Source organism: Pongo pygmaeus, chromosome 11, assembly GCF_028885625.2.
Source record: "Pongo pygmaeus isolate AG05252 chromosome 11, NHGRI_mPonPyg2-v2.0_pri, whole genome shotgun sequence".
NCBI lineage: Eukaryota > Metazoa > Chordata > Mammalia > Primates > Hominidae > Pongo > Pongo pygmaeus.
The window spans coordinates 29920206-29946894 of NC_072384.2; the positions used below are offsets into that span (position 1 = coordinate 29920206).

Here is a 26689-nt window from a genome sequence, read left to right on the forward strand (position 1 = left end):
AGCCTATTCTTCAAAAATAGTTAGGACTTCTCTTCACAAAGCAAGGAAGAGTCTGATAATTTTAGAAATTAAGGCACATGTGTCAAACTACTTCTGTAATAAAATTTGCAATCAAACCGAAATTACAGTGAACATGTGTTTCTCTGGTTATAGGCTTGCATTCCTTAGACTTACCTGCAAATTGTTGTGCTATTTTGAGTAAAACAGTTTCTAAAACATTTCTTTGACTAAATAACTTTTTGTATGCTTTCATCTTTAAAAACAACCCACTAAATATATTTTCATGGTAGAAAAATCTTAGTGAAAGAGCCCACCATATTTCATCTGTTGCTATATTTGTCACTAAACAAGGCATTATTATCATTGGTAGTTGTTATTAATATATTAGATAATAAACATTAGAGTTATAATACACTTCAAGAGATCACCTCACATTCTAGCAAACCAAAGATGCCCTTTTCTTCAATGAAACACTGAAGCCATAGAAGTAAGTGACTAGCCCAGGGTTGTATAATTATAAAAGGTATGTGAATTTATGACTGCCACTCTTTTTTATTTTTTGAGATGGAGTCTCGCTCTGTCACCAGGCTGAAGTGCAGTGGTGCGATCTGGGCTCACTGCAACCTCTGACTCCCAGGTTCAAGCAATTCTCCTGCCTCAGCCTCCTGAGTAGCTGGGACTACAGGTGCATGCCACCATGCCCGGCTCATTTTTTGTATTTTTAGTAGACATGGGGTTTCACCATGTTGGCCAGGATGCTCTCGAACTCCAGACCTCGTGATCCTCCCACCTCAGCCTCTCAAAGTGCTGGGATTATAGGCGTGAGCCATCGCGTCCGGCCTGACTGCCACTCTTATTGGAAGAGTTGTTCTAGAGGCAGGCCTTGTCCTAAAAGGCCCAGTGTCTTGCTGAAATTCCACAATCAGAAGCTTCCCCTCCTGACATAGATTCCTCTACTTGGTTGAAAGTTTCCATCTGCTTGACTGGTTTTACTTAGAAAGCTAGGCCTTGAGAACATATTGGTGGACAGAGGGAAGATCAGAAGGATGATGCTGTATGTTGAATTTCCAGCTGGAGGTTTTCTTTATGGCTCTGTTTTAGCACAGCTGAGAGAACTCAAGCCTGAGGGTTAGAAGAAAAAGGCTTGGTGCAGTTGGAGCACTGCAGCCTGACTGCAGACATACACAGCCACAGACACATGCAAAATCAAGAGTGTACATGGCCTTGATGGATATTCTTGTTCTCACCCCAAAAGTTAAACAAACTCAGATATTTTTCCTGTCTGATGAGAGAGGCAAGACTAGATAATTTCTAAAAGTGCTTCCAGGCTGAAGACTCAAGTCTTGAGCTGCAAACTATTAGTCTTCTGGCCTTATATATTACTCTGACATGTTTGGGTAGAGCCCACCATAAAGGCCATGCGACTACACTGCCATTTTGCTGGGTCACAACTCAAATTTCTAACCACTAGTTGTTACCCTTGCCCACTTGGTCAGTTTACATAATCTTCTAGGCACTTGATGGCATCGAGTTTACAGAAAGTATAGAACACTCTCTGTATAAAGTAGGGTGTCTGCTTTCTATAGCAATACCTTTTCCACTCCAGCATAACTATTTTCTTTTTTATTTTATAATGTCCCTACCAATAATAATAGTGAAATCCAAAGACATTTGAACATGTAGTATGTGAAATGCACTTGGTAAACTGTAAATCTAAATAATAATTGTGGGCTGGGTGTGGTGGCTCATGATTGTAATCCCAGCACTTTGGGAGGCCTAGGCAAGAGAATTGCTTGAGACCAGGAGTTCGAGACCAGCCTGGACAACACAGAGAGACCCTATCTCTATAAGTATAAAAAATAACCAGGCATGGTGGTCCCAGCTACTCAGGAGGCTGAGGTGGGAGGATCGCTTGAGCCCGGAAGTTCAAGACTGCAGTGAGCCATGATTGCACCACTGCAGTCCAGCCTGAGCAACAGAGCGAGACCCCATCTTAAAACAAAACATAAATAAATAAATAAATAAATAAATAAATAAATAAATAAATGCCTCTTCTATTTATATGATTAATATCATATGAAATTAAGTCTGAGTTGGGGGGCTGTGGTGTTCTAAATATGTGTATTTTCTAAATGTTTGTATTTGTGTAACTGGGGATTGGAGGTGAAAGTTAAAAAATAGCGAAAGTGCAGGGCCAACTACCACAGCACCTAGAATGTGGTAAGAACTCCATAATTACCTATGGGATGAATGAATGCATGAATAATTTGACCCCAGGAGACTAACTTCAGGTTAAATATTTTGTCCCTTTCCATTTGTCATAACTGAAATTGAAGTCACAAAAGAGGTATATTCCTGAGAGGTTTTATACCTTTTCTGGGAAATATTCTTTATATAACACTGCTTGTCATGGTTTCTGGTCATCAGTTAAGTACTGAATAATAGCAATCATCAAAGGAATAGCAGCAGCAGTGCTGGGCACTATGCTAAATAAACTCTCGAACTACATTATCTCATTTTACCTCCATAATAACACTGCAATGTTGGAACTAAATATTATACCCATAACGCAGATGAGTAAAGTGACAGACAAGGTTAAATAACTTGCCAAATTACACAAAACTATTATATTACAGAGACAGAACTCAAACTCAGGTATGTCATGCTTGCTTTTGCTTTAATAAATGAATAAGTACAGGACAAAATGAACTGAATTATGGTTCATCACTGTGGTTTTATACTGGGAAAAAATTGAAAAGGGTTGAGCAAAAGAAGTTTAATTTAGTGAGTGGCTAACTCTATATGGTCTTTGTTGTATCAGACTCTCAAGGACACCAAATTATCACTATGGCCTCAGCGAGTAATAAGAAAACCTGAGAAAGTGAATCACTGGGCCAAGGATGCTAGAATTAGTATGAAAGAAAAAGAATTCAAGAGAAATACACAGGGATTATGTCATGAATACCTCCATCTGGCTAATAGCCATCAATAGAAGGCAGCAATATCGACTCATTCTTTTTTTATAATTACGTTAAATGTCTTATGTTTAAGTGAAACACCATGCTGAAACTCATCTTCCTGTAACAATGATTCTTGGCATTGTGAAGAAACTTAGAGCCGTCACATGGCTCAATTACACTGTATTGCAGATGTACAAATGAGGCAGTTAAGAAAAGGTTCCTGGAGAGAATGCCGGATAAGCCAACTTTTACCAGGGAATTTTTTCTTTCTTCCTTTCCAATTACCTTTCTCTCCTCCTTCCTCCCTACTAGCTCACTTAATTTCTTTCTCAACCTCTCCACATGTTAACTAACATCTAAAAACTGCATTTTTGGCAGTTTATACATTTCATTGTCAATATTTTTCAAAAACAGTATATTTCACGAAGTGTCTCACTGGAACAATTGATACTGCCATTTGTATAATTAGTCACCAAAATTACTTGACTAAATGACTCTGAAAAACAGTTATCATTAATCGTATTTTGTACATCAGGAAATAAGTTCAACGTGTTTAAGGGGCTCATGAAATAACAAAACTAAGACAAACCTGAAGTGGAAATAAATAGCATTCAACAACAGGCTATAATTTTAAAATATCAGTTGATTTTTGGATTCATTCAATCCTATCCCAGAAATGACTATTTTTCCTAACACTGTCATATGTGGGTGTTCGGTCTTTGAGAAAAACAATTGGGTGGGTGGGTTGCAGCAACTGCCAAATGTTTCTGGAAGACAACCGGGGGGAGTTTAAAAGTGATCCCCTTATCTCTGCCTTCCTTATTAGTACCTACTAAAGAGTAATAAATCTCCTGGGTATTGAAATGGTCCCCAGAAAGAAGCACAATGATAATTTCCATATTAGTATTAAACTCTTTAATCTGAAGAACACAGTCTAAAAATCATTGCAGGGGCAATTTGCAAAGGTTCTTTAGATAGGGTAGAAACTTAGAATGTAAAAACTTTAGGGAAAGAAAGGAAAAGAAGGCATAAGAAAGAGGTCTCCAAATTTAGAGGCTTAGATCACTCTCTTTCGATCTGATCTTTCTCTATCAAATCCTCTCTTTCCATTTCTATACAGTTGGGTTATCATCTATATATAGAAACTTCCAGATGCCACTCCCTCATCTTCAACCTACAATAAAAGTCAAATGTCTTCTGCATTTATCAAACTAACACATAGTAAGTCTGTAAGTGGCAATGGAGATCAAAAATCTCCTTGGCATTCTCAACTTACATATTTTACATTTTCAGCTTCCCCAAAATATCCTGCATGATATTTGAACTGCAGAATTACTGTGCCATTTGCAAAATGTCTGATTATGCTTTTTTTTTTTCAAATTCCAACCCATGCTAATGTGCCCTAAGATACCACATATTGCTACCCTCTTAAGGCATTTGAATGTGAAATTATCATCCACAATACCATCATAAGAGAGGAATAAAGACAGATTACCTGGGGTTAAGAGGATGACTGACATAGTGATGAGTGAGCATACAACTAAAATCACCAGCAGAGCAATAGCAATTCCCTTCCAGTTTCTCTGTGGTGGGCTGTTACTTCCCAGTTCCTACCGAGATAGAAAAAAAAGTTTCATAATTATACATGCTCCAAGAGAAATGTATTCATAAAGGAATGATTCAGTGCATGGCACAATCACAGTTTGAAAGCTGATTAGAATCCATTTCCTCTTCAGTAGTTCATTTAATTATTCAAAAGTGCACATATTATAAATGGCTATCTTTTGGGGGCCAATCTGATCTCTCTGTGAGATAAACCAGCAGAGTTTTATGCTTGCTGTCCAAAATGTAGATGGTGTAAAAATGCATTGACTATAAACACCAGGATGATAGCCAAAATACTCTGCAAAATAATTATGGAAATAGAGCGAGTCCATTTACGTGTATTCTTGCTACAATGGAACCTACAATAAAGATGTAAATGTAAATTGTTCTTGAAGCACTATGGGCTACTTTCTAACTGGATGGGGGGAAGACTAGAAATGGGAAAATCATTCAAAATGTCCCTCACTGCAGAGCAGCGCACATTTGTTAACCAAACAGGACTTTTTAAAACAGTTCTCTTACCACTCATAAAAACGAACAGGGTTTAGTAACTAAATTAAATGAGTCCTTCTATATCAGTGGTTAATGACACTCTCTTGCTGGGCAACATGCATGATATTGGCAAAAGGTATGGTTGATGGGGAAAATAAACTTGTACATCTCTCACGATGCATGTGGTAAAGCTATTCATTCCTCCAATGATCTGTGCTCTACTGTGTTGACTACATATGTGTGAGCATAATTCACCAAAGCAAAGCACAGACCACATTGATTTGAAATGAATGTCAGCTTTACTTTGCAATAAAGTTTATAAAACACTGAGCTACTCATTTTTTTTCTTCCTATTCCATTTCCCAACTGCTTTTCATCCTTTCTCAATACAGCCTCTTTATTCAGAAATAGCTAACTGATTTGGTGATAAATGAAACAAAACATGAAGGTATCCAGCTCACTACATGTGCACAAATCACCCAAGAAGCCATAGAGCAGCTTTGTTTTAAACAAATATAAACAGAATAGAAAACATTTAATAAATTGTACATGAGTTCCTGTGACTCACAGATTAAAACATTGATGCCAATATTCATATAGTTATTTTGGTATAGAATTGTGCCATAAACCCATCAGATTTAAAGAACTAGACTCTAAATAAATACAAGAAGAAACCATGCATAGGAGGCATTTTGTTGTTTGTTGTTTCCCTTCTCAGATAAATCGCTCTAAGTTAGTCTTTCATTCTGATAAACCAAATCCAGGAGAGATCAATTCCACTTTTTCTTAAATGACTTGCTCCACACCTCTTTTTCAAATAATGCTTATTATCCAACACTTCTATTCCTCTTGCACTTTAGGATTCTCATTCATATTTTCCACATAAATCAATACAGTGGGTCCCCCAAATTATCAGCTTTAGAGAAGTGATATAAAGACAGTCAATAGTTGTCTTGTGATCATAAACCCTTATCTGGAATGCAACGTTCCTGCAGGTTTCTAGGTGAGTTTCTTTGTCAGAATGTGTGTGCTGTAATGATTGGTGATTCTCTATAATAATGCCCTACTTCAAGGCTACTCAGAAGGTAGAGTGACAGAACGAGAGAGGCTGCTGCTGTAAATCAAAACCTACAGTGGTCTGAAGGTTGGGAAATACTCATCTCAACAACTGAGACAGTGATAAAAAGGGCAGTAACCAACAGCAAATGGGTATCTGGGCCAAGAACCATAAATACTTTCCTATTTATTAACTCTGAGGGAAGCAAGCACATATTATTGTTTCACAATGTAAGAAAAGGGAAAAAGAATAGAAATGTAGCAATTATAACTGACTTTTCAATTCAGTAAGAGAATCAAGAAAAAATTATAAACTGAAATTTACTGATTATGATCTCGATATGCTGTCACTCCAACTCATGACAAACTATTTGAGAAATGACTTTTGACTATGTTTTTCAGTTTGTGACTATGATAAAACCATGTAATGTCTACCATAGTCTAACAAAGAGTAATAATAGCTTATATATTTTATTATGTGTCTGGTATTGAAATATTTTAGATTTGCAATCTCACATAATCCTCAAAATAATCAGGTAAGATTAGTGTCATCTTCACAAATTTGCAGATAAGAAAATGGGATTTGAAGAGATTAGTAACATATCCATTTATCACTAGTAAGTAGGAGAGCTGGAGTTCTAGTTCATAAAACCTGATTATAAAGATCACACTTAACCACTATAATGCCACTTGTAAAGATAAATATTTCTAGAACAAGTACATTAAAGAATGAATAAATCAATAAGTTATTTGGACCGATACATAACTGTACATCAATACCTTTTATTTGGGAAAATTCACAGTAATATTTGGAATTCAGTAATGCTATCCTGAATTCAGTAATGTTTGCAAATAAATGTATATTTTGCAAGTCACAACTGACTATGGAAGTCCACCATTTAAAAAGCGGTAAAACAAATTTGAGTGAGACATATTTTTCTGTTCATAAAGTGATGCACATAAGGATGTGTGGTTCCCCTGAAATGACTCATCAATGCTCAAGGCATATATACAAGTCCCTATTTGAGAACTGCTGGCTTAATGAACATAGTATAATTCTCCCCTTTCCAACCACCTTATATTCTATTACCATTACATTTCTGAAGCATGGTGTTACTTACGTTACTTTTTTCTCCAAAGTTCTTTAACATCCCTACACTAGCTAAAGAATAAAACACAAATGTGTGAGTCTAGAAAAATGATTATCTATATCCACGCTCCCATTTCCCCAGCCAGCACAATCTACTTTTGCGAAAGAATCTTGTATTTCACGCTGCTCTGATTACCATTTCCTTACATTTGCCTGAGATGCTTAAACCTTCACATCACCATTCCATTCCTAATTCTGTTCCATCCAACCCCTTTCATATGCATCCAGTTATAGACACTGTCAGTCATTCAACATCCTGCTCAAATGTCTGTTCTCTTGGGAATTTCTCCTAGTTATGCAAGCCAGATATGACTTTCCTTTCTCTGGAAAGAAAAATGCCTAAAATACACTGTACCAGTAAGTTTGAATCCAACTCTGCTACTTGAGAGCTAGGAGACTGCAAACACACTTCTAAATTATTCTGAGCCTCAATATTTTTTACCTGAACAACTGGAATAATAATGATAATTATTTTTAAATGTTGGAAGGATTAAAATAAAATAACTCATAAAAAAACCTCTTACCTAAGTATACAATAAGAAAGTTTACACTAAGTGAACTGTTTGGAATGCTATCCCTCAATATACTTGTACTCTTTCTCATCATTCATTATATCATGAATGAATGACATCATAATCATCATCATGATGATGGTGAATGGTAGTGACGGTGTTGCTTAAAACCATGTATAAAGATCCATCATATCCCTGTTGGGTTTAAAGTTATTAACTCCTTAATGTAAGAATCACATCTTAGAAAATTTTATGTTGTTTTTAATTTAAAAAAAATGTTTTTAGAGAGAGGGTCTTGCTCTGTCACCCAGGCTGGAGTCCTGTGGCACAATCATAGCTCACTGAAACCTCAAACTCCTGGGCTCAAGAGATCTTCCTGCCTATGCCTTCTGAGTAGCTAGGACGACAGGCATAGTGCCATCAAACACAGTTAATTTTTTAAAATTATTTTTTATAAAGACGAGGTCTTCTATGTTGCCCAGGCTGATCTCGAACTCCTGGCCTCAAGCAATCCTCCTGTGTCAGTCTCCCAAAGCTCTTGGATTAAAACCATAAGCCACTACACCCAGCCTTAGACAATTTTAGATTCCTTATGTCAGTTAACAATCTCTTGTTCTCTTAATAGGTGCTTGGAAAGTAATTGGCCAGTTAATTAAGTGGTGGTGAAAGTGATCCTGATTGACTTTGTTTTTGATGACTTTCTACCACCCAACATCTGAAAGCAATCAATTGCACATGCCAGACCAACAGAACAGGTATGATCCTGGGCAGCAGCCTTAGACAAGGAACATTTTAGGAACTTGCAACATGGTCATCTGGATGCTTTGGCCACAGAACAAAGTGCATGTTAGATTATGATATCACAAAGAGGGGGTCTAGAGACTTAGAGGCAAACATTAAATGATCCATATATGGTGCTACTTTTGTAAATGAGCCCTCCAGTGGATGGATGCATCAGTTGAAATGCTTGTGTTCAATGTCAGATCATATTAAATATTGTGATTGCCTAGAGACACGTTAGTGCTATAGTCCAAATTAACTGAGTCTGTAACCTAACTATTTACATTATATCTACCACCAACAAATTACTCATCACCCTTCAGAGAACAGTTTGGTTTACAAGACAAGGCTTACCATTATAAAGATAATTTATCTAAGTCCAAATTCATTTTTTATGTGTTTAGGTGCAAGGAGAAAAATGCTGGGAATAATAAGTAGGAAAAATGCAAGGGTTATACACCATTTTATTTGGCAAAATAAAGAAAAAATCTTAACCAGCAGATTTGCTTTTCTTCATAAGGAAGTAAAGGATACCAAAATTTGTTTTTTTAAAAAATAGTATTCCATTTGTACTTTCCTTTGGAAAACGTCAATGTATCTGCCATATGTACTCTGAAAAGAAATATAATCCATCTATATTGAAATAGTCTAAAAAACATGACATTTAGAGAAAATACAAGGAAAAATCATTGAGATATTGAAATTATACATCTAGATTGAATGTGGGTGTGTTTTTAACAAAAATAGATTTTCTCCAACCACCTGTCTACTTTCTAAGAAGCACAAGGAAGGTTCTTAAAAATATCTGTATTTCTGTTTGAAAAGATGTACTTAGGTTTTTAGCCCTAGAGTATTAACATTTTTTATGTTGATTCTTAGTGTCATTCTTAACACAATCACACCAATCACTCAAAAACTTATTCACTTTTCTTTTATCCCTTCCCTATATTTACTTGTTTCAATACGTCTTCACATAGAATCTTAATGTTTTCTCAAAGAAGTTCAATAAAGTTCCTCAAAATTAAAGAAAAAATGGGGTGTCCTCTTCCATCAGTTCATGTTCTGTTAAATAGCTCAAAAGTTTGAATTGTCTTTTACTTATTTTATTTTACTGATGATGTTTATATTTTCAACTGTAAGTAATGTCAAATATGGAAAGGTTTGAAATAGTTCAAAGACATTTATACTGAATAATCTGAAAATATCCTAAAGGAAATTAAAATATTTTAAAAGTTTCTATATTGTCTCATGATATTAAAGAAACAGCATTTAAGAGTTAAAACTTTAAAAGCTACCTGGAATAAACTCCATCTTAAAGAAACATGCTCTTACAACACACCTAAGAAACGTTTAGCCAGCTCTGGCTTGAAAAGCCTTGAGATATAGAAATTCAATTTAAATTTCCTTAAATAATACCATTTACCATTTAACAAAATGTACTGGAGTGTGTTAAGGTTTGGGATACCACACAAGATGAAGCTGGGAATACAAATTAAAATAAGACCTGTTCCCAGTGAGCATAAAGTCTGAGGAAGAATTTCCTAGGCAACAATACAATACAAGGGTAAAAAAAAAAAAGGTAAAAGAATAAATCATAAAGTTTTGCTATGGGAAATAAAGAAGAAAATTATTAATTTTCTTATATTGATATAAAACATTCACTATGCACATTCAATCAACATCCTATAAAAAAGGTGCTGGATATGCTGGGATTATGTAACTATATAAAATCTAGAATGAAAAAGGAATCAGAGGAGTTTTTTAAAAAGTAAGTAGAGAATGTGTATAAAAATACACATGTAGGTATTTGGAAATGTCCACAAAGTGTGCATTTCTTTTCCTTCTGGAAAAAATAATTGACAACATTTACAAGCTATATTAGATTAATAAGCATAAAAGGAACTGAGATAACTTTCAGGGAGTTTCCAAAAGAAGCAGGCAAAATCTGATTTTTGCCTCCAAGAAACAAATAACTTTTTCACTATTTAAAATATTTTATAACATATTGAAGGCAGAAAAAAATTCTAAATTTTTATTAAGTTCGTGTTGTCTGAATAGTATGTCTGAAAAAATACCACAAAAAGAAAATTCAAATTCAATTTAAAGAAATAAATGTAATTATACTAAATACAACTTTAGTCAATTGAATGTAAGAGTTTAGTATAAATAACAAATATTATGGACTATTGTCTAGTATTAGGAGAAACAGTCATGGTTTCCTACAAGACATCAGTTAAGAATACCAATAAAGAAAATATAATCATAGAGATTATTTCTCATATTTAATTTGCACTTAATACTTATTCTGCCTACTGCTTCTTAAAATTGCTTATTGTTCTCATGCCATTCATAGTTTCCCTATTTATCCTTCTTCTATGATTAGAGGACTCTATGCTAAGTAAAGTAATTTTTTTATAACTTATTACAACTTACACATTTTTCAAAATTATGCTCTTTATAGGTTTATGCTGTTGACCTACATAAAGCTAAATATGCTAAATCATATTGAAATCTGAGCTATGGACCAAAGGCATCAACATCAGCTGGAAGCTTGTTAGAAATGCCAAGCAAGTGTCTTTTATTGCTCTTTTTTGTTTGTTTGTTTTATTTTGTTCTGGGATTGTTTTTCTTGTTTTTGTTTTTGAGACAGGGTCCTGTTCTGGCACCAGGCTGGACTGCAGTGGCACAATCATGGCTCACTGTAGTCTCAACCTCCTGGGCTCATGTGATCCTCCCACCTCAGCCTCCCAAGTAGCTGGGACCACAGAAATGTACTGCTGTACCTGGCTACTTTTTTTCTATATATTTTGTATAGACATGGGGTCTTGCTATGTTGCCTAAGCTTGGGTTTGTTTGTTTACAATTAATTTGTTTGTAAAAGAACTGGCAATTATATGAGTTGCAACTTGCATTTATCACTCCCCAATAATTATGATTATTGGTGCACACTTGGATATGGTTTGGATTTGTGACCCTACCCAAATATCATGGTGGAGAAGGGGCCTAGTGGGATCAACTGGAGAAGAGGCCTAGTGGATGATGGGGTCAGATTTCCCTCTTGCTCTTCTCATGGTAGTGAGTGAGTTCTCACAAGATTTGATGGTTTAAAAGTGTGTGGCACTTCCTCCTTCGCTCACTCTCTCTCCTGCTCCGCCATGGTAACATGTATTTGCTTCCCCTTTGCCTTCCACCATGATGGTAAGTTTCCTGAGGCCGTCCAGTCATGCTTCCTGTTAAGCCTGTGGAACTGTGAGTCAATTAAACTCTTTTCTTCATAAATTACCTAGTGTCAGATAGTTATTTATAGTAATGTCAAAACAAACACACTCCTAGATGAATTAACAGTAAATTAGAAACAAAATAAGTATGACAGCTATCTTTAATATATTGTGTGGTGTTAGTTTTAGACTTTTAGCATCATGATTTAGAGGTCTAAGATAGGACTAAGCAATTGTGATTCTGGACACATTTAGGGTTAAAAACTACAAAAAGCTATTAAAAAAGACAAAATACAAACAAACAGATTTGATGTCAGAAAGATGGCAGATTAGAAAGCTCCAGGTCCTCATTCCCCCACAGGATCATCAAGTAAACTACTAGCGACTCACTGAAGCAGCTTTTCAGGAGCTCTGGTAACCAGCCAAATTCACTGCTTTCCAACCAAGTGAATGCCCCATCAAGAAAAAGCCACAGTGCAAAAGGTAGGACATTTCATGGCATTATTGCTTGTGCTTGTGCCACCTTGGAACAGTGAGTGCAGTTAAAAAAAAAAAGTAGCCCACTTTCCAGTATTTTTCTCTCAGGAAGGAAGGAAGGCAGTGGAACTTATTTTGCAAAGTTCCGGCCTGTCTGTGGGCTGCCCGAGGGACTGGTTTCTGTCTTGCCTCAATTGGAGCTCTCAGACGAAAATGAATATATAGTTTGAATCTCAGTTTGGAAGCCATGCAAAACTGTGATGGGTAACATAGTTTGTGAAAACTGCAAGAGTATGCTGACATGCAGAAACTGAGGGCAAGATGTTAAGGCAAGAGTAGTACAGAGGAACTGCCAAGATTTCAGGAAGAAGCAGGGGTGAAACTCTTAGGGACGGATAATAAGACATTTCAAAGCAGCCTTCAAAATAAATAAATAAATAAATAAATAAAAGCAGCCCCGTCTATGGGGAAATTGGGAGAGAACACCACACACACAGGCCCAGGGAAGACACAGGCCTAGAAAATGCCTGAGAAAATCTTAAACTTTCATGTTGGGCTATTTAGAGAACATCTTCCTCCACACAGTCTACAATGACTGGAAGATGTGTCTGATTTTTCAGACACCCAGTTTTCAACAAAAGATCACAAGGCATATAAAGAAACAGGGAAATCTAGCCCTTTCAAAAGATCAGAATAAATCTCTGGAAACCAACCTTAAACAAACAAGGCATCAGATTTACTAGAGAAAGACTTTAAAACAACTGCCTTAAATACACTCTGAGAGCTAAAGAAAAGTAATGACAAACTAAAGAAAATCAAGAAAATGGTACATGAGAAAACTGAGAGTATTTAAAATGACCCCAAAATTGTAGCTGGGAATTCATACTGTGATATATCTAACAAAACAGTAAAACAGGATTATCATTAATAATCAATAGTAATTCCACTTCTGGTTATATACCCAAAACAATTGAAAGCAGTGATGCAAACAGATATTTGTACACCTCTGTTCACAGAAGCATTATTCACAATAGCCAAAAGGTGGAAACAACACAGATGATCATTGGTAAATGAAAAGAATAACAAAATGTTGTGTGTGTGCCTGTATGTGTATGTATGAGTATCATTCAGCTTTGAAAATGAAGGAAATCCCGACAGTTGCTACAACATAGATGAACTTTAAAAACACTGTGTTAAGGGGAATAAAGCCAGTCACAAACAGACAAATACTGTATCATTCCACTTAAACAACATGCCTTAAGTAGTCAAATACTTAGAGACAGAAGGCAGAATGGTAGTTGCTAGGGGCTGAAGAGACAAAAAAAAATGGGAAGTTATCTTTTTAATGGTTATGCAGTTTCAGTATGATAAGATGAAAAAAGTTCTAGAGATGGCTGATGGTGATGGTTGCACAGCAATGCAAATGTACTTAATGTCAATGAACTGAACTATAATAAAAACATATAAAAATAACATTTATGATAGCAAAACAATATATTAAATGTCTTTAGAAAGTATTATTGTCCAAAGAGAGAAAACCACAAAATGTTATTAGAGAATTTATAGGACCACTTGAAGGATGTAGAGAATCTTCAATCCCTGTTAAGGAAAATTCAATGTGGTAAAGATGTCCCTTCTTCCTAGATTAATCTACAAATTTAAAGTAATTCCAGTGAAAATCCAAATAAAACTTTTTTTCTTAACTGGTAAAGTGATTTTAAAATTTAGATGGAAAAATAATCATATAAAATAATAATTTTGAAAACTGATATCTGTGGATATCAGTTATCAAAATGTAATATAAATCTGTGCTAATGAATAATGTGTGGTATGAATAAGAACAGAAAAATACAGAAGTAAAACTATATTTCAGAGAAAAATGTTGCATGCACACAAACGCATTAGTTCTATCTTATAGACTGAATTTATATATTTCTTATATATGTCTATATGATTTATAGACAGAATTAGTTATACTTTAAACTCTATTTTCCCACAAGACTTTCATTCTGCAAAGAAGGACAATTAGGGTTGAGCAAAACATTCCAACGAGAAATATCGTGATCTCCATGGAGCCAAGTCAGACAGCCAATTTTTCCATCATCTTACAGTATTTCTTATCAGCATTCCAATCCTTTCACTGCTGAAGCCTCCCACGAGAACATTTTCTTGGCTCCTGTGACACCATAGTTCCTGTTTGTTATTTGCCAGCCACTTTTCCAATTTCTCAAAATTGTGGAGTTGCCCAGACCTTGGTGCTAGCCCACATCTTTTCTTTACATGAACACTATTTCTAGTGATATCATTCAATACCACTTTTTATATTATCCATATTTTCTATCAACATTATATGTTAATGTTAGGAACAGAATACATGGACAAGATATTTTTAAAAAGAGGGATAGAAACTGAAATTGACCTCTAAATAGACAGAAAGCTAAGGGTCTTTCTACAGTTACATTATTCAGACAGACAATCTTCTCCCAATATATATAAAACATCCTCCATACATATCAAAGTCAGTTGCTATTTAGAGTGCCTACTGCTTCGTAAAATTGCCCATGAGATTCATGCCATTTAGTTTCCTACTTTTACTTTTTCCCATTTCTCTGATGAAAGGACTCCATGCTAAGGAGAGTACATATTTTGATCAAGCCTTCATATTTTTCAAAATTGAGTTTCTTAGTAGGTTACTTCTGTCTATCTATTTAGACAATGCCTTAGCTCAGTGCAGTCCATGGACCAGTAGGATCAGCATCATCTGAAAGCTTGTTGAAAATAAAAATTATTCACCCCCATCACAGACCTTCTGAATCTCCAGGGCCAGGAAAGTCCTAACAGCCACTTTTAACAGGCTCTCCAGATGGCTCTACTATGTGCTGAAGTCTGGGAAACAGTCCCCAAGGTCAGTGCTACTCAAAACATGGTCAGCTTCACCCTTGAGTTTATATAAATGCAAATCATTCATCCCCAAATCAGACCTAGTGAGTTCCTGAGGAGGGAAGGACTAAGCAATATTTGTTGTAACAAGCTCTCCAGATGATTCTTGCGCACACTCAAATTGGAGAACCCCTACAGTAGAGATTAAGTCCTGGAGTGATACAGTTCTGAAACGGCTAAACTAAACAATCTTACACTCAGAGGAATTTGGTAGATGCATTATGAGTTAGTGGTTTCGGAATCAGTACACCTGCATTTTAATATCTAATTATCTATTTACTAGCTCTGTTACATACATGATTGATCAAATCTATTTAAGCATAATTATAAGCCTAACTAGTTATGCCTAACACACATGATCAGGCTTATGAATCTTCCTCCATATGTGTTATTTTCCAAATTATGTTTAAGTCTAAACTGAGTTCCACCTGGTCAGAGACTATTTCACACTCATTTCTGTATCCATAACACCTAGTAAGGCACATACTAAGTATTCACAAAATATCTGGACTGAAGCACTAAGCTCAGATTTATTCCTTAAAGTTAGGAATAGAATCTTTAATCTTGAGGGTTGCATTTCAGCATTGTGAGGACTGGGGGATAACTAGCTATCTGCATCTCAAACAGAGAGAGAAAAGACATCCCAGGAGTACAGTTGTTGACCCATCCTGGAAACTATAAATTGTGGTTGAAAGAGCACTAAAAGAATGTCAGTTATCTACAAACTGGAACAATAGTCCCAAATTTCTGGGATTGATAAACCTCTACGGATTACTAGCAAGGTAGACAATCATCTTTAAGCTTGATTTCAGGAGATGAGCAGGCTGCATATATAATCTTCGGCTACATTCTGCCTAGAACTAAAGTTCTGCCTAAAGTTCTAGACAAAACATAGCAGAAGGATCATATTTGCAGCCCAATCATCTAGAAGTAGTTTGTAGTTAACAGACCAGACTCTTGTCCACAAGGAGAGTAGAGAACATAGTTACTTCTCATTGCATTTGCAATGCCAAGCTAAGTTCTTGGTGCACCGTGCATCCACTTATATTTATTAAACAGATGAATGTAACAAACCCAGAAACTATTTTTTGGCTTAGTATAATATTATTCTTTATCATCTTGAAGTTACTTTTAGAATGTCAAATATTGATTCTCAATAGCTTTTTACACTTTATTTTGTATCAAAGTGTGATATAAAACTCTCTTGACAACAGATAATCCATACCTAATGTGGAATATTCATTGTACAGCGATAGAAAATAGTAAACTTGGCAGCCTGGTCTGCCCACCCGGGCTGCCCATTAATAATTACTTGTATGATTTAAGATAAGGTTTTCATCTTCCTAGGCATAAAACAGGAACAGCAGTGTGTGCCCAGCTTATGCCATGCAGCATTATCTGATGCAGCCAGCATGTCACAAAACCTACCCCCACTCATTTACTTCGTAGATATAACACAGGCTCATGCTGCTCACATGGAAAATACTTGCATACAGTATTTATGAGCTTTCCAAGAAATAACGCAAGTGAAAACTGTTTATAAACTGTTTCATCTATATCAATTTAAGTTTTATAACCACATCTCACAAATCTGAAGAATTAAAAAAACTATACATAATCGTTCTTGAGGATTAACTGTTATTGAGTCAAGGAAAGTAGTTCCTGTGAAACAGTCAGTTTTAGAACATCTGTAAACTCTTAAAGAAAATGCACATTTTTGAAGTCTTAGTATAGTGTCAGCATATTACTAATGGAGGGAAGAAGGAATGCATGAAAGAGGAAAGGAAGGAAAGTGGGTAAGGAAGGAAGGACTCTAGATGAACTTATTGCCCCCAGATAAATGAGAATCTATTTGGGAAGATGAATAATTTATTAAACATTGGAAGAACAAAGAGAAAACTATATTTTTCAAAATACTCAGCACTGTGGTGCAAGATGCTAAATGTGATAGGATGCAGGAAAGAGAGATCCCTGATGATGTTTGTTAGAAATGCTAAAGATCAAATCTATCCTGGCCGTTTCCCAGTGAAATAAGATCCAAGTCAGAAAGAGCTTAGATCTGAAAGGCAGAAGAAAGTCATCCCAGGCTGAGGAAACCCCCATTCCCCTGCTCTCTCTTCAAGATGAACAACGTGTGTTTAATGTACTTCCTTTTCTAGTGGTTAGTTAAAGGTTGTAATTGCCCAGGAGTCAGGTAAGATGCCAAACATAGGTTAAGAAAATAGTAAAAAGCCACTGGCGAAATACGACTGCATGAAAAGAACAAGTGGCACTGCAGCTTCAAGGTAAGTTCAAAGCCAGCATTACTAATTTGCGCTTCTTAACACCACTGACCTGTAGATGCCGCCGAGCGTCTGGGGGAAAATTTGGCAATTCACCTCATCTCCTTATCTTAACTGCACTTCCTTCGCCACCACCACCACTGCCTCCCAAGCCAGAAACCTGGGTCTAATCTGGAGTTTCCTCCCTGCCTCCAGAGCAAGTGTCATTTTTCCTAAGGCTCACCAGAGGAGAAGCTGGGGGCTACAAAGACGTATGCTCTTTCAGTAGATAAATATTTTGTTTTCCTAGGCATCAAAGCCAATACTGAAATAGAAACAAACACATTTGATCTAGTTTAAAAGTTTATTTTTCCACACATTTATTTATTATCACTTATTAACTCTGACAAAATAAAATGTAATAAACTTCTTTGAAAATCAAGAATTCTATTCATTGTAAAACATTTTTATTCTGCCTTGAAAATAGAAGTTTTATTTTAAGTTTAAAGATTCCCTGAGTGTAGGAGAAAATTTTTCTAATACCTTCTTTACAGACAGAAATCTAATATCAAAAAGAGGCAGCTACAGCTAAGACATCAATTTTACAACTTTTTCTCCAAAAGAAAAAAAAGCAGAAATTAATGAAATGAGGCAGAACAGGAACTAAATGTGCTTTTAATTACTTTTATTGCTTTTGCCATTAAAAATGTTAACAAGTACCATATAGGCATTTTAAAAGGAAAGAAAGAACACATTACATTTCCACTGTAGTAATCAATATTCCTATGCTGCTTTTAATTAGAAATATTAAGAATATGTGTGTGTTTTAACTTCTCAACTACTCTGTGATGATTATTAGCCATTTCTAACACATATATACTATGCAATTAAGGAAAAAAGAAGTTAAGCAAGATTTGGACCTTTTATTTATATCTGCAGAAAAGTAGTATTCTGGCAATTTTTCAAAAATCCCATGGACCAGGAATAATTAAATAAACTCAAGGTAAGTTATACTATATCTGTGCAAGTATGCATTTCACATCATTTGTGCTCTGCTTAAAGGAGGAGTTTTCTGGCTGAAATTTTTGTGTGGGTGAGTAAGGCAATTACTCGCCTCAAAGCCAGTCAGTGTTTCCATTCATCTACTGAAGAGAGCCTTTTTTTCCCCCAGTCTTTGTGAATAGAGCAGCCAGTATCTGCATCAGTCCCCAGAATGTTCCATCAGTACCGTTAGTTAAAAATAAGCCATCCCTCATACAATTTGAAAAGACGTTTGCTCTAAAAGTTCATTTTGCGTGAATCATTCGATTATGGGTAATTTAAATATAAATTAAGAGTTTTCTTTTGTTTTGCTTTTTAAAAATATTTTCATTCTCCCAGAGAATCCTACCATCCTGTAGGTAGAAAAAATCCTACCAACCTGTGTCTGTGTCAGGAGGAGGGGTTGGGGAGGGACAGTCCATCTGCCAGGAAGAGATAACCAACCTCATGCCTCTCCCTCCTGTAAAATCATTGCCACTTTGGCTGCATGAGAAACATCAGTTCATTTTGTGGTGATACTTATTAGCATCATAAAAGCATTCTGAGAATTTGGTCAGGTTTAATAGTTGTCTCAAACCAACTGTAGGCTTCGCCTTCATAAACTACATAGACGTAAGGATTCCATATTGATAGTCACAATTGATAAGGTTAACAATGCAGTCCTAGTCATTTTTCATTTTGTTCTAGTTTTCAAGAGATTTTTGAAGATAAATTTAAGAACTGTTTTTCAAAGAAGAAAAGTCATAATACCATTTTGGAAGTCCCCTTCCCCCCAAAAAGCAAAAAACAAACAGAAAGAGAGAGTACAAAACAATACCAGTACTTCTAGATGTAAATTTACAAAAGCTAATCCAAAAAAAAAAAAAAAACCCAAATTTACCTACTTGTGTATGTGAGCTGAATCTCATTTCTTTTGCTCAGTGTATCCATAGTGTTAACGAAGTCTGATGTGTATTAGACTTTCAATACACATTTGATAAATACATTCATTAATCTCTAAAAGCAGAAGCATATTACCCTCCTAGGTCAATCTACTAGTTAAACGTATGCCCACCCACACCGTGACTGCCTTTCGAACTTCTTCAGAATGATTCAATGAGGCTCCCAAGGCATCCCTCCCTAGTCTGCTCATGGCATTTGGCTTATCCCTATGGTAGCACTTAACAAACTACATCTGTTTGTCCGGTTTCAAGTGTCTCTTTCACAAGACTAGATCTTTGATCAATAAATATTCATTGAATCAGGTAGGAATGACTGGCAAAGTATATACACTAACAGACTGAGTGGGTTCCTTTATAAGATAGATATTTCTTGTGTTGTTTTTCATGTTAGAAAATTGCTCATTGTTTATCTCTTTCTTTTGACTTGGCTGTCAGGGAAGACAATGAGTATCAAAAACAAAGTACTTCTTTATAGCCTTAGTTTGTTTCTTCAGCAAGAGTAGAGATTTACTGATGTCCATGTTGATTCAGGCTGCAGTGATCAAGTATGAACCTTTACAGGATCATACAGGGTTTATGACTCTAACATAACTTTCCTTTGTCTCTTTCTCCATCATTCTCTTCCATTAAAAAAAATCATTTTGTAATACCCATACTGCCTGTCTTTCCACTTACAGGATACATTACTGTAATGAAGCTCTCTGTTACTAAATCACACAGTTTCTGAACAACTAAACATAATTTCTTTTCTTTATTCTTTCCTTACCAGAAGCTCACCTACACCACATGATGGTGTAATAGTTAATAAAAGAAAGCACTGCCTTCTCAGAGTTGAATCATAAGAAAAAGAACTGTTCCCAGACTACAGAGAAAGGCACTGCCTACATCACGATTAACTAAATACATCTATAGAAGCTGTGCAACAATTGGAAGAAGGTGTAAATACCATCATTGCCCTCCCAACTCTTGCTCACTCTGATTCCCATGATACGTGAGTCTCTATGAAGAAATGAATGGATAAGGAAACATTTGGTTCATACTACTAAATACCTTAATCATAAAACTGATTTTTTCTTTCCTGATTTCATGTTCACTCACTCAGCAACTTCTGGATGTTCATTTAGCTTTTCTGAAATACCTGCCAACAGGGACAGAAGGGCCTGACCGCACTGACCCGCATCCTGCCAGCTGCAAGGCCATTTTTCTTTTCTTTATCAATTTATCCTTTGGCACTGTGGCTTACTTGCTAGTCTTTGTGCCCTTGGTTAATGTGAATCTGTACCCTAGAGATGGAACCATTTAATGTGCTTATAAACATCAAAGTTTCTGTGCCCCAAACCTGAGTGCCAGAGCTCATACCTTGGTGAATCCATCAAAATAAATGAAATGTTATGAGAAACGTGGGCAGCCAGCCAGTTGGCTTCACTGAGTGATAGCCTGACCTTGGCGTTCACCTGTCTTTCAAACTGCCACAACAGACATTTCAAGGATTCGGTCACCATCTTCAGAAGGGTATTTAGCAATAACACATCCTAATACACCATGGGACAATGCTCAGATCCTCAGTAAAATTTAAGTGTTTCAATTGGATAGCCATGTGCTTAGTATTACAGGAAATTATTTTTGGTAAACGAATAGCATCATCAATAGCAACAACAATAATAATAGGCTACAGTTGTGATGTACTGAGAGTATGCTCCCCAGATTTAAACACATACCACATTGGAGGAAACAGCAGCATGGCAAGGATTTGGCAAGCAGCAGAATAAATTCCAAATCTGTTCACAGATAATCTATTTTACCCGAACATTTGATGTGTGGAAGTGTTCCAACACATAAGTTAAAATATGGTGTTTTAAGGTAAGCATTGATTCAGCATGGAGACATGAGAAAAGGTTATGTGGCATGTTTTAAAGACAAAAATTTAGATCCCAAGAATATTTCAAAAGTAGTTTTTCTTGAGTTTCTAGGCTTCTCTGGTACTCTTTAGCAGGAAAGTTTAAATAATGCTGTTCTAAAATAAAATCAAAAGAGTTTAGACTATGCATTATAAATAAAAATGACTAGGAAAAAACATAATTGGTTTTATATGTAGTTATGTAGCTTTATAAATATATGAAGTCTACTATAACGATGTTACTGAAGGGATTTATTCCTATGAAGTTTAGCTGAATACAGGCTTAAACAGCACTAATTAAAATTAGACTAGTTACTACTGCACATAATGAAGGACTGGATACATACATGGCATTATCTAAATGGAATAATTTTTTTCCAGAAATATTTTAGAAGAAGACCTGCTATTGCCTGTATTGGATATTTTAAGAAAGTTCTATTAGAACACAAATGTTTGACCTGAATGAATGCTTAACATACTTTCCAGTTCTGGGTTTCTCTGATTATGTAAACTTATAGGAAAGGCAATCAATTTTCCTAGGTTTAAGCTTGGGAAAACATAGTCTAAACCATGCAATAGATTTTTAGGGAGCACATGGTGGCACAGTGCTATAGATCTGTGACATCCAGTAGCCACCCAAGCCTTGGTATTGATGAATGTGTTCAAAAGTAATCAGTCTACAATAAGGATCTGGTCAGTGACCATTCCATCGTCACAAAAGATCAGTTCTGAAATGCTCATGGATATATAATTCCCAAAAGTTTCCCAGTGGTAGTTATTTCATTCTTAGTGATAAATGGGCTTAGGCATCAACACATCCATCATTCAAATAAAGGTAGTGGTGAAAAAAAGTGTGAATAAATTAAATATTGACACACTGGGCATATAAATTGTTTTTGAAGACATGTATTGTGATATGAGTATCTAGCAGAACTGTGCTTCATTCAATATTTGAAGATGAAAGACAAAACACACCATTAATTTACCAGCTATTGGAAATTTGTGGTGGGGAAAATTCAATATGTTATGTTGGTTAGTAAAGCTTAAAGTTAGAATTTTTATGTCTTCAAATTTAATAACATTCTATTAATGACCTTGAGTATTTAGTACGGGAAACAGGGAAGAAGTGGTATGTTAGAATGAAGCAGAGGTGGGATGCCATGGCTCACACCAGTAATCTGAGCACTTTGGGAGGTCAAGTCAGGACAATTGCTTGAGCACAGGACTCAAGATCAGCCTGGACAACATAGGGAGATCCCCGTCTCTACAAAAAATAAAAAATTAGCCAGGCATGGTGGCACATACCTGTAATCCCAGCTACCCTGGAGGCTTAGATGAAAGAATCTCTTGAGTCTAGGAGGTCGAGGCTGCAGTGAGCTGTGATCGCACCATTGCACTCCAGCCTGGGCAACAGAGCGAGACCCTGCCTCAGAAAAATAATAAACCCAGGGACAAAGCCTGATTCCTGTGGTCCCATGACAAACTCTAGCCCATTCTTTGTATGTAAGAGGTAGAAAGATGAGTAGATTAGCAGGGATTACCTTGCCTCAGAGACTGTCACAATGATTTGCCTTATCTCTATCTGTTTTAAGATAAGACAGAAATATTCTTTGTTGGCCAAATAGAAGAATGTCCTTCACAAGCAATGCTAGAGTGTTAGCGAACTCAGAGACAATCTTGTTGCAAGTGCATGATTATTGATGCACCATGATTTACAGGGAAAATGAAGTATTTTTCCCAAAATATATAGTGCATCACCTTAGAGACATGCTAACTAATCCCGTGTCAGCAATACTTTGGGATTAAGACAATCATCTCCACTTAAAGTTTATTTTCAATTTTTCAGCTAGTATTACCTGAATAGGCATTAAGAATTTTCTCACCTTGTCTCAGGTAGCTTTCCTTTTTTAAAGAACATTTCATTATGAAAAAGTTCAAATATAAAGAAAAGTTGAGAGAAGTGCACAGTGAACAGCCATGTTCCTAGTGTTAGATTCTAGAATCAATATTTTGTTATATTTGCTTAATCACATATCCACCTGCCTATTTATCCACATATGTATACCTCTATCATCCATTAATCCACCTTTAATCTACCCATCAATTAATCCATCTTAATTTTGAACACATTTCAAGGTAACTTGAACATTGAAAACTAACTTATAATTTTGGATGCATTTCAAGACCTCAGTACACTTCACTCCTAAACACCAAGAGGTATAACATTTACTAGATTTCACTCTTTGTTATCATTTTAAAAATACAATTTACATATCACTTGTCTGCTTTTAATAAAATTATTTGGCCTCTTTTCCTTGTTTATTTGTTTGAATTCCTTGTAGATTCTAGATATTAGTCCTTTGTTGGATGTATAGTTTGCAAACGTTTTCTCCCAATCTGTAGGTTGTCGGTTTACTCCTTTGATTATTTCTTTTGCTGTGCAGAAGTTTTTTAGTTAATTAGGTTCCATTTACTTATTTTTATTTTTGTTGCATTTGCTTTTGGGGTCTCAGGCATAAATTCTTTGCCTAGGCCAATGTCCAGAAAAGTTTCTCCTAGGTTTTATTCTAGAATTTGTAAGATTTCAGGTCTTAGATTTAAGTCTTTAATCCATCTTGGGTTAATGTTAATATGGTGAGAGATAGCGATCTAGTTTTGTTCTTCTACCTGTGGCTATCCAGTTTTCCCAGAACCACGTATTGAATAGGGTGTCCTTTCCCCAGTGGATATTTTTGTCTGCTTTGTTGAAAATCAATTGGTTGTAAGTATTTGGCTTTATGTCTGGGTTCTCTATTCTGCTTCATTGGTCTTCGTGTCTACTTTTATACCAGTGCTATGCTATTTTGGTTACTATAGTCTGGTAGTACAACTGGAAATGAGTTAATGTGATACCTCCAGCTTTGCTCTTTTTCTTGGAATTGCTTTGGCTATTTAGGCTCTTTTTTCTTTTCTTTTCTTCTTTTTTTTTTTTGTTTCTTATGAATTTTAGGCTTGTTTTTTCTAATTCTGTGAAAAATGGCATTGGCATTTTGATAAGAATCACACTGAATCTATAGATTGCTTTGGACAGTATGGCCATTTTCACAATATTGATTCTTCCAGTGCATGAGCATGGGATGCTTTTCCCATTGTTTGTGTTGTCTATGTTTGTCCATTTGTTTGTGTCATCTTTCATCAGTGTTTTGTAGTTTTCCTTGTAGAGATCATTCACCTCTTTAGTTAAGCACATTCCTAGGTATTTAAATTTTTTTTCTAGTTGTTATAAAAGTGGTTGAGTTCTTGATTTTATTCTCAGTTTGGTCATTGTGTCATAGCAGCACTACTGAGTTCTTCACATAGATTTTGTAACCCGAGCCTTTACTGAATTCATTTATCAAATCTGGGAGTGTTTTGGGGGAATTTTTAGGGTTTTCTGGGTATAAGATCATATCACTGGCAAACAGAGATAGTTTAACTTCCTCTTTTCCAATATGGATGTCCTTTATTTCCTTCTCTTGCATGATTGCTCTGGCTAGGACTTCCAGTACTGTGTTGAATAGAAGTAGGGAAAGAGAGCATCCTTGTCTTAGTTCAGTTCTTAAGAGGAATGCTTTCAACTTTTCCCCATTCAGTATTATATTGGTTGTGCCTTTGTCATATATGGTTTTCATTACTTTGAGGTATGTTTCTTCTATACCTAGTTGGTTGAGGGTTGTTTGTTTCTTTTCTTTCTTTTCTTTTCTTTTTGTTTTGAGGCAGAATCTTGCTTTGTCACTAAGGATGGAGTACAGTGGCATGATCTCAGCTCACTGCAACCTCGTTTCCTAGGTCCAAGCAATTCTGCTACCTCAGCCTCCCGAGTAGCTGGGATTACAGGCTCCCCCACCAGGCCTGGGTAATTTTTATATTTTTTTAAATAGAGATGGCGTTTCACTATGTTGGCCAGGCTAGTCTCAAACTCCTGACCTCAAGTGGTCCACCTGCATTGGCCTCCCAAAGTGCTGGGATTACAGGTGTGAGCCACCACGCCTGACCATGTTGAGGGTTTTTATCATAAAGAGATGTTGGATTTTATTGAATTTTATTGAATAGACTCAGAAGAGTCTATTGAGATAATCATATGAACAGATATTTCTCAAAAGAAGTTATACAAATGGCCAAGAAACACAGAAAAAAAATGCTCAACATCACTAATCATCAGGGAAATGCAAATTAAAACCACAACAAGATACCACCTTACTCCAGCCAGAATGGTCATTATGAAAAAAAAAAAAATTAAAAAACAGTAAATGTTGGTGCAGATGTGGTAAACAGGGAACACTTACCTACTGCTGGTGGAAATATAAGTTAGTGAAACGTCTATAGAAAACAGTATGGAGATTTCTCAAAGAAGTAAAAGTAGAACTACCATTTGATCCAGCAATCTCACTACCAAATATCTACCCAAAGGAAAAATAGTCATTATACCAAAAAGACACTTGTACGTGTATGTTTATCACAGCCTAATTCACAATTGCAAAGGTATAGAACCAATCCAAGTGACTATCAATAGATAAGTGGATAAACAAAATGGAAATACCATTTCCTTATCATTCCATGGAAAGGAATAATCTATGATTTCTTTCATCAGTGTTTCGTAGTTCTTCTTGTAGAGATCCCTCACCTCCTTGGTCAAGTATGTCCCTAGGTATTTTAGTTTATTTTTGTAGCTATTGTAAAAGGGATTGAGTTCTTTATTTGATTCTCAGCTTGGTCATTATTGGTGTACAGCAGTGCTACTGATTTGGGTACTGACAAATGAGTCCATGGAAACATTATGGAAAACTACTCAGCCATAAAAATGAGTGGAATAATGTCTTTTGCAGCAACTTGAGTAGAACTGGAGGCCATTATCCTAAGTGAAGTAACTCGAGAATGGAAAACCAAATACTGCACATTCTCACTTATAAATGGGAGCTAAGCTATGGGTACACAAAGGCAGACATAGTAGTATAATGAACATTAGAGACTCAGAGGAAGGAAGTTCGGGAGGGAGGTGAGGGATGAAAAATTACCTTTTGAATACAATGTTCACTATTTTGGTGTTGGGTACACTAAAAGCCAAAACTTGACCACTATATGATCATCCACATAACCCAACACCACTTGTACCCTCAAGCTATTGAAATTTTAAAAAATTAATTAAAAATAAAATAAAACTGACAGAGTAAAATGCACATATCTCAAATGACTCGACTATTACTTTTCACTTGCCTCAATATTTGTCTCTTTCAAATTTCAGCAAAAGCTTCCACTGCTTCCCTAACTTTTAGTACACTGAAAGTGATTCTCCATTGTTCTCTTTATCATTTCCTTAATAATCTCACGAATGTTAACTCTA

At 35.8% G+C, this 26689-nt stretch overlaps 1 protein-coding gene across 2 annotated transcripts in view; it reads right to left on the reverse strand.

Annotated features, from left to right (window-relative positions):
* The window catches only part of DPP10 (dipeptidyl peptidase like 10), a 704745-nt gene that overhangs the window by 552685 nt on the left and 125371 nt on the right, over nt 1-26689 (reverse strand). For both annotated transcript variants that reach the window (XM_054478149.2, XM_054478150.2), the window contains one exon: nt 4456-4570. In XM_054478149.2, coding sequence (XP_054334124.1) covers nt 4456-4570 — 115 coding nt within the window. The remainder of the gene's footprint in view (nt 1-4455; nt 4571-26689) is intronic.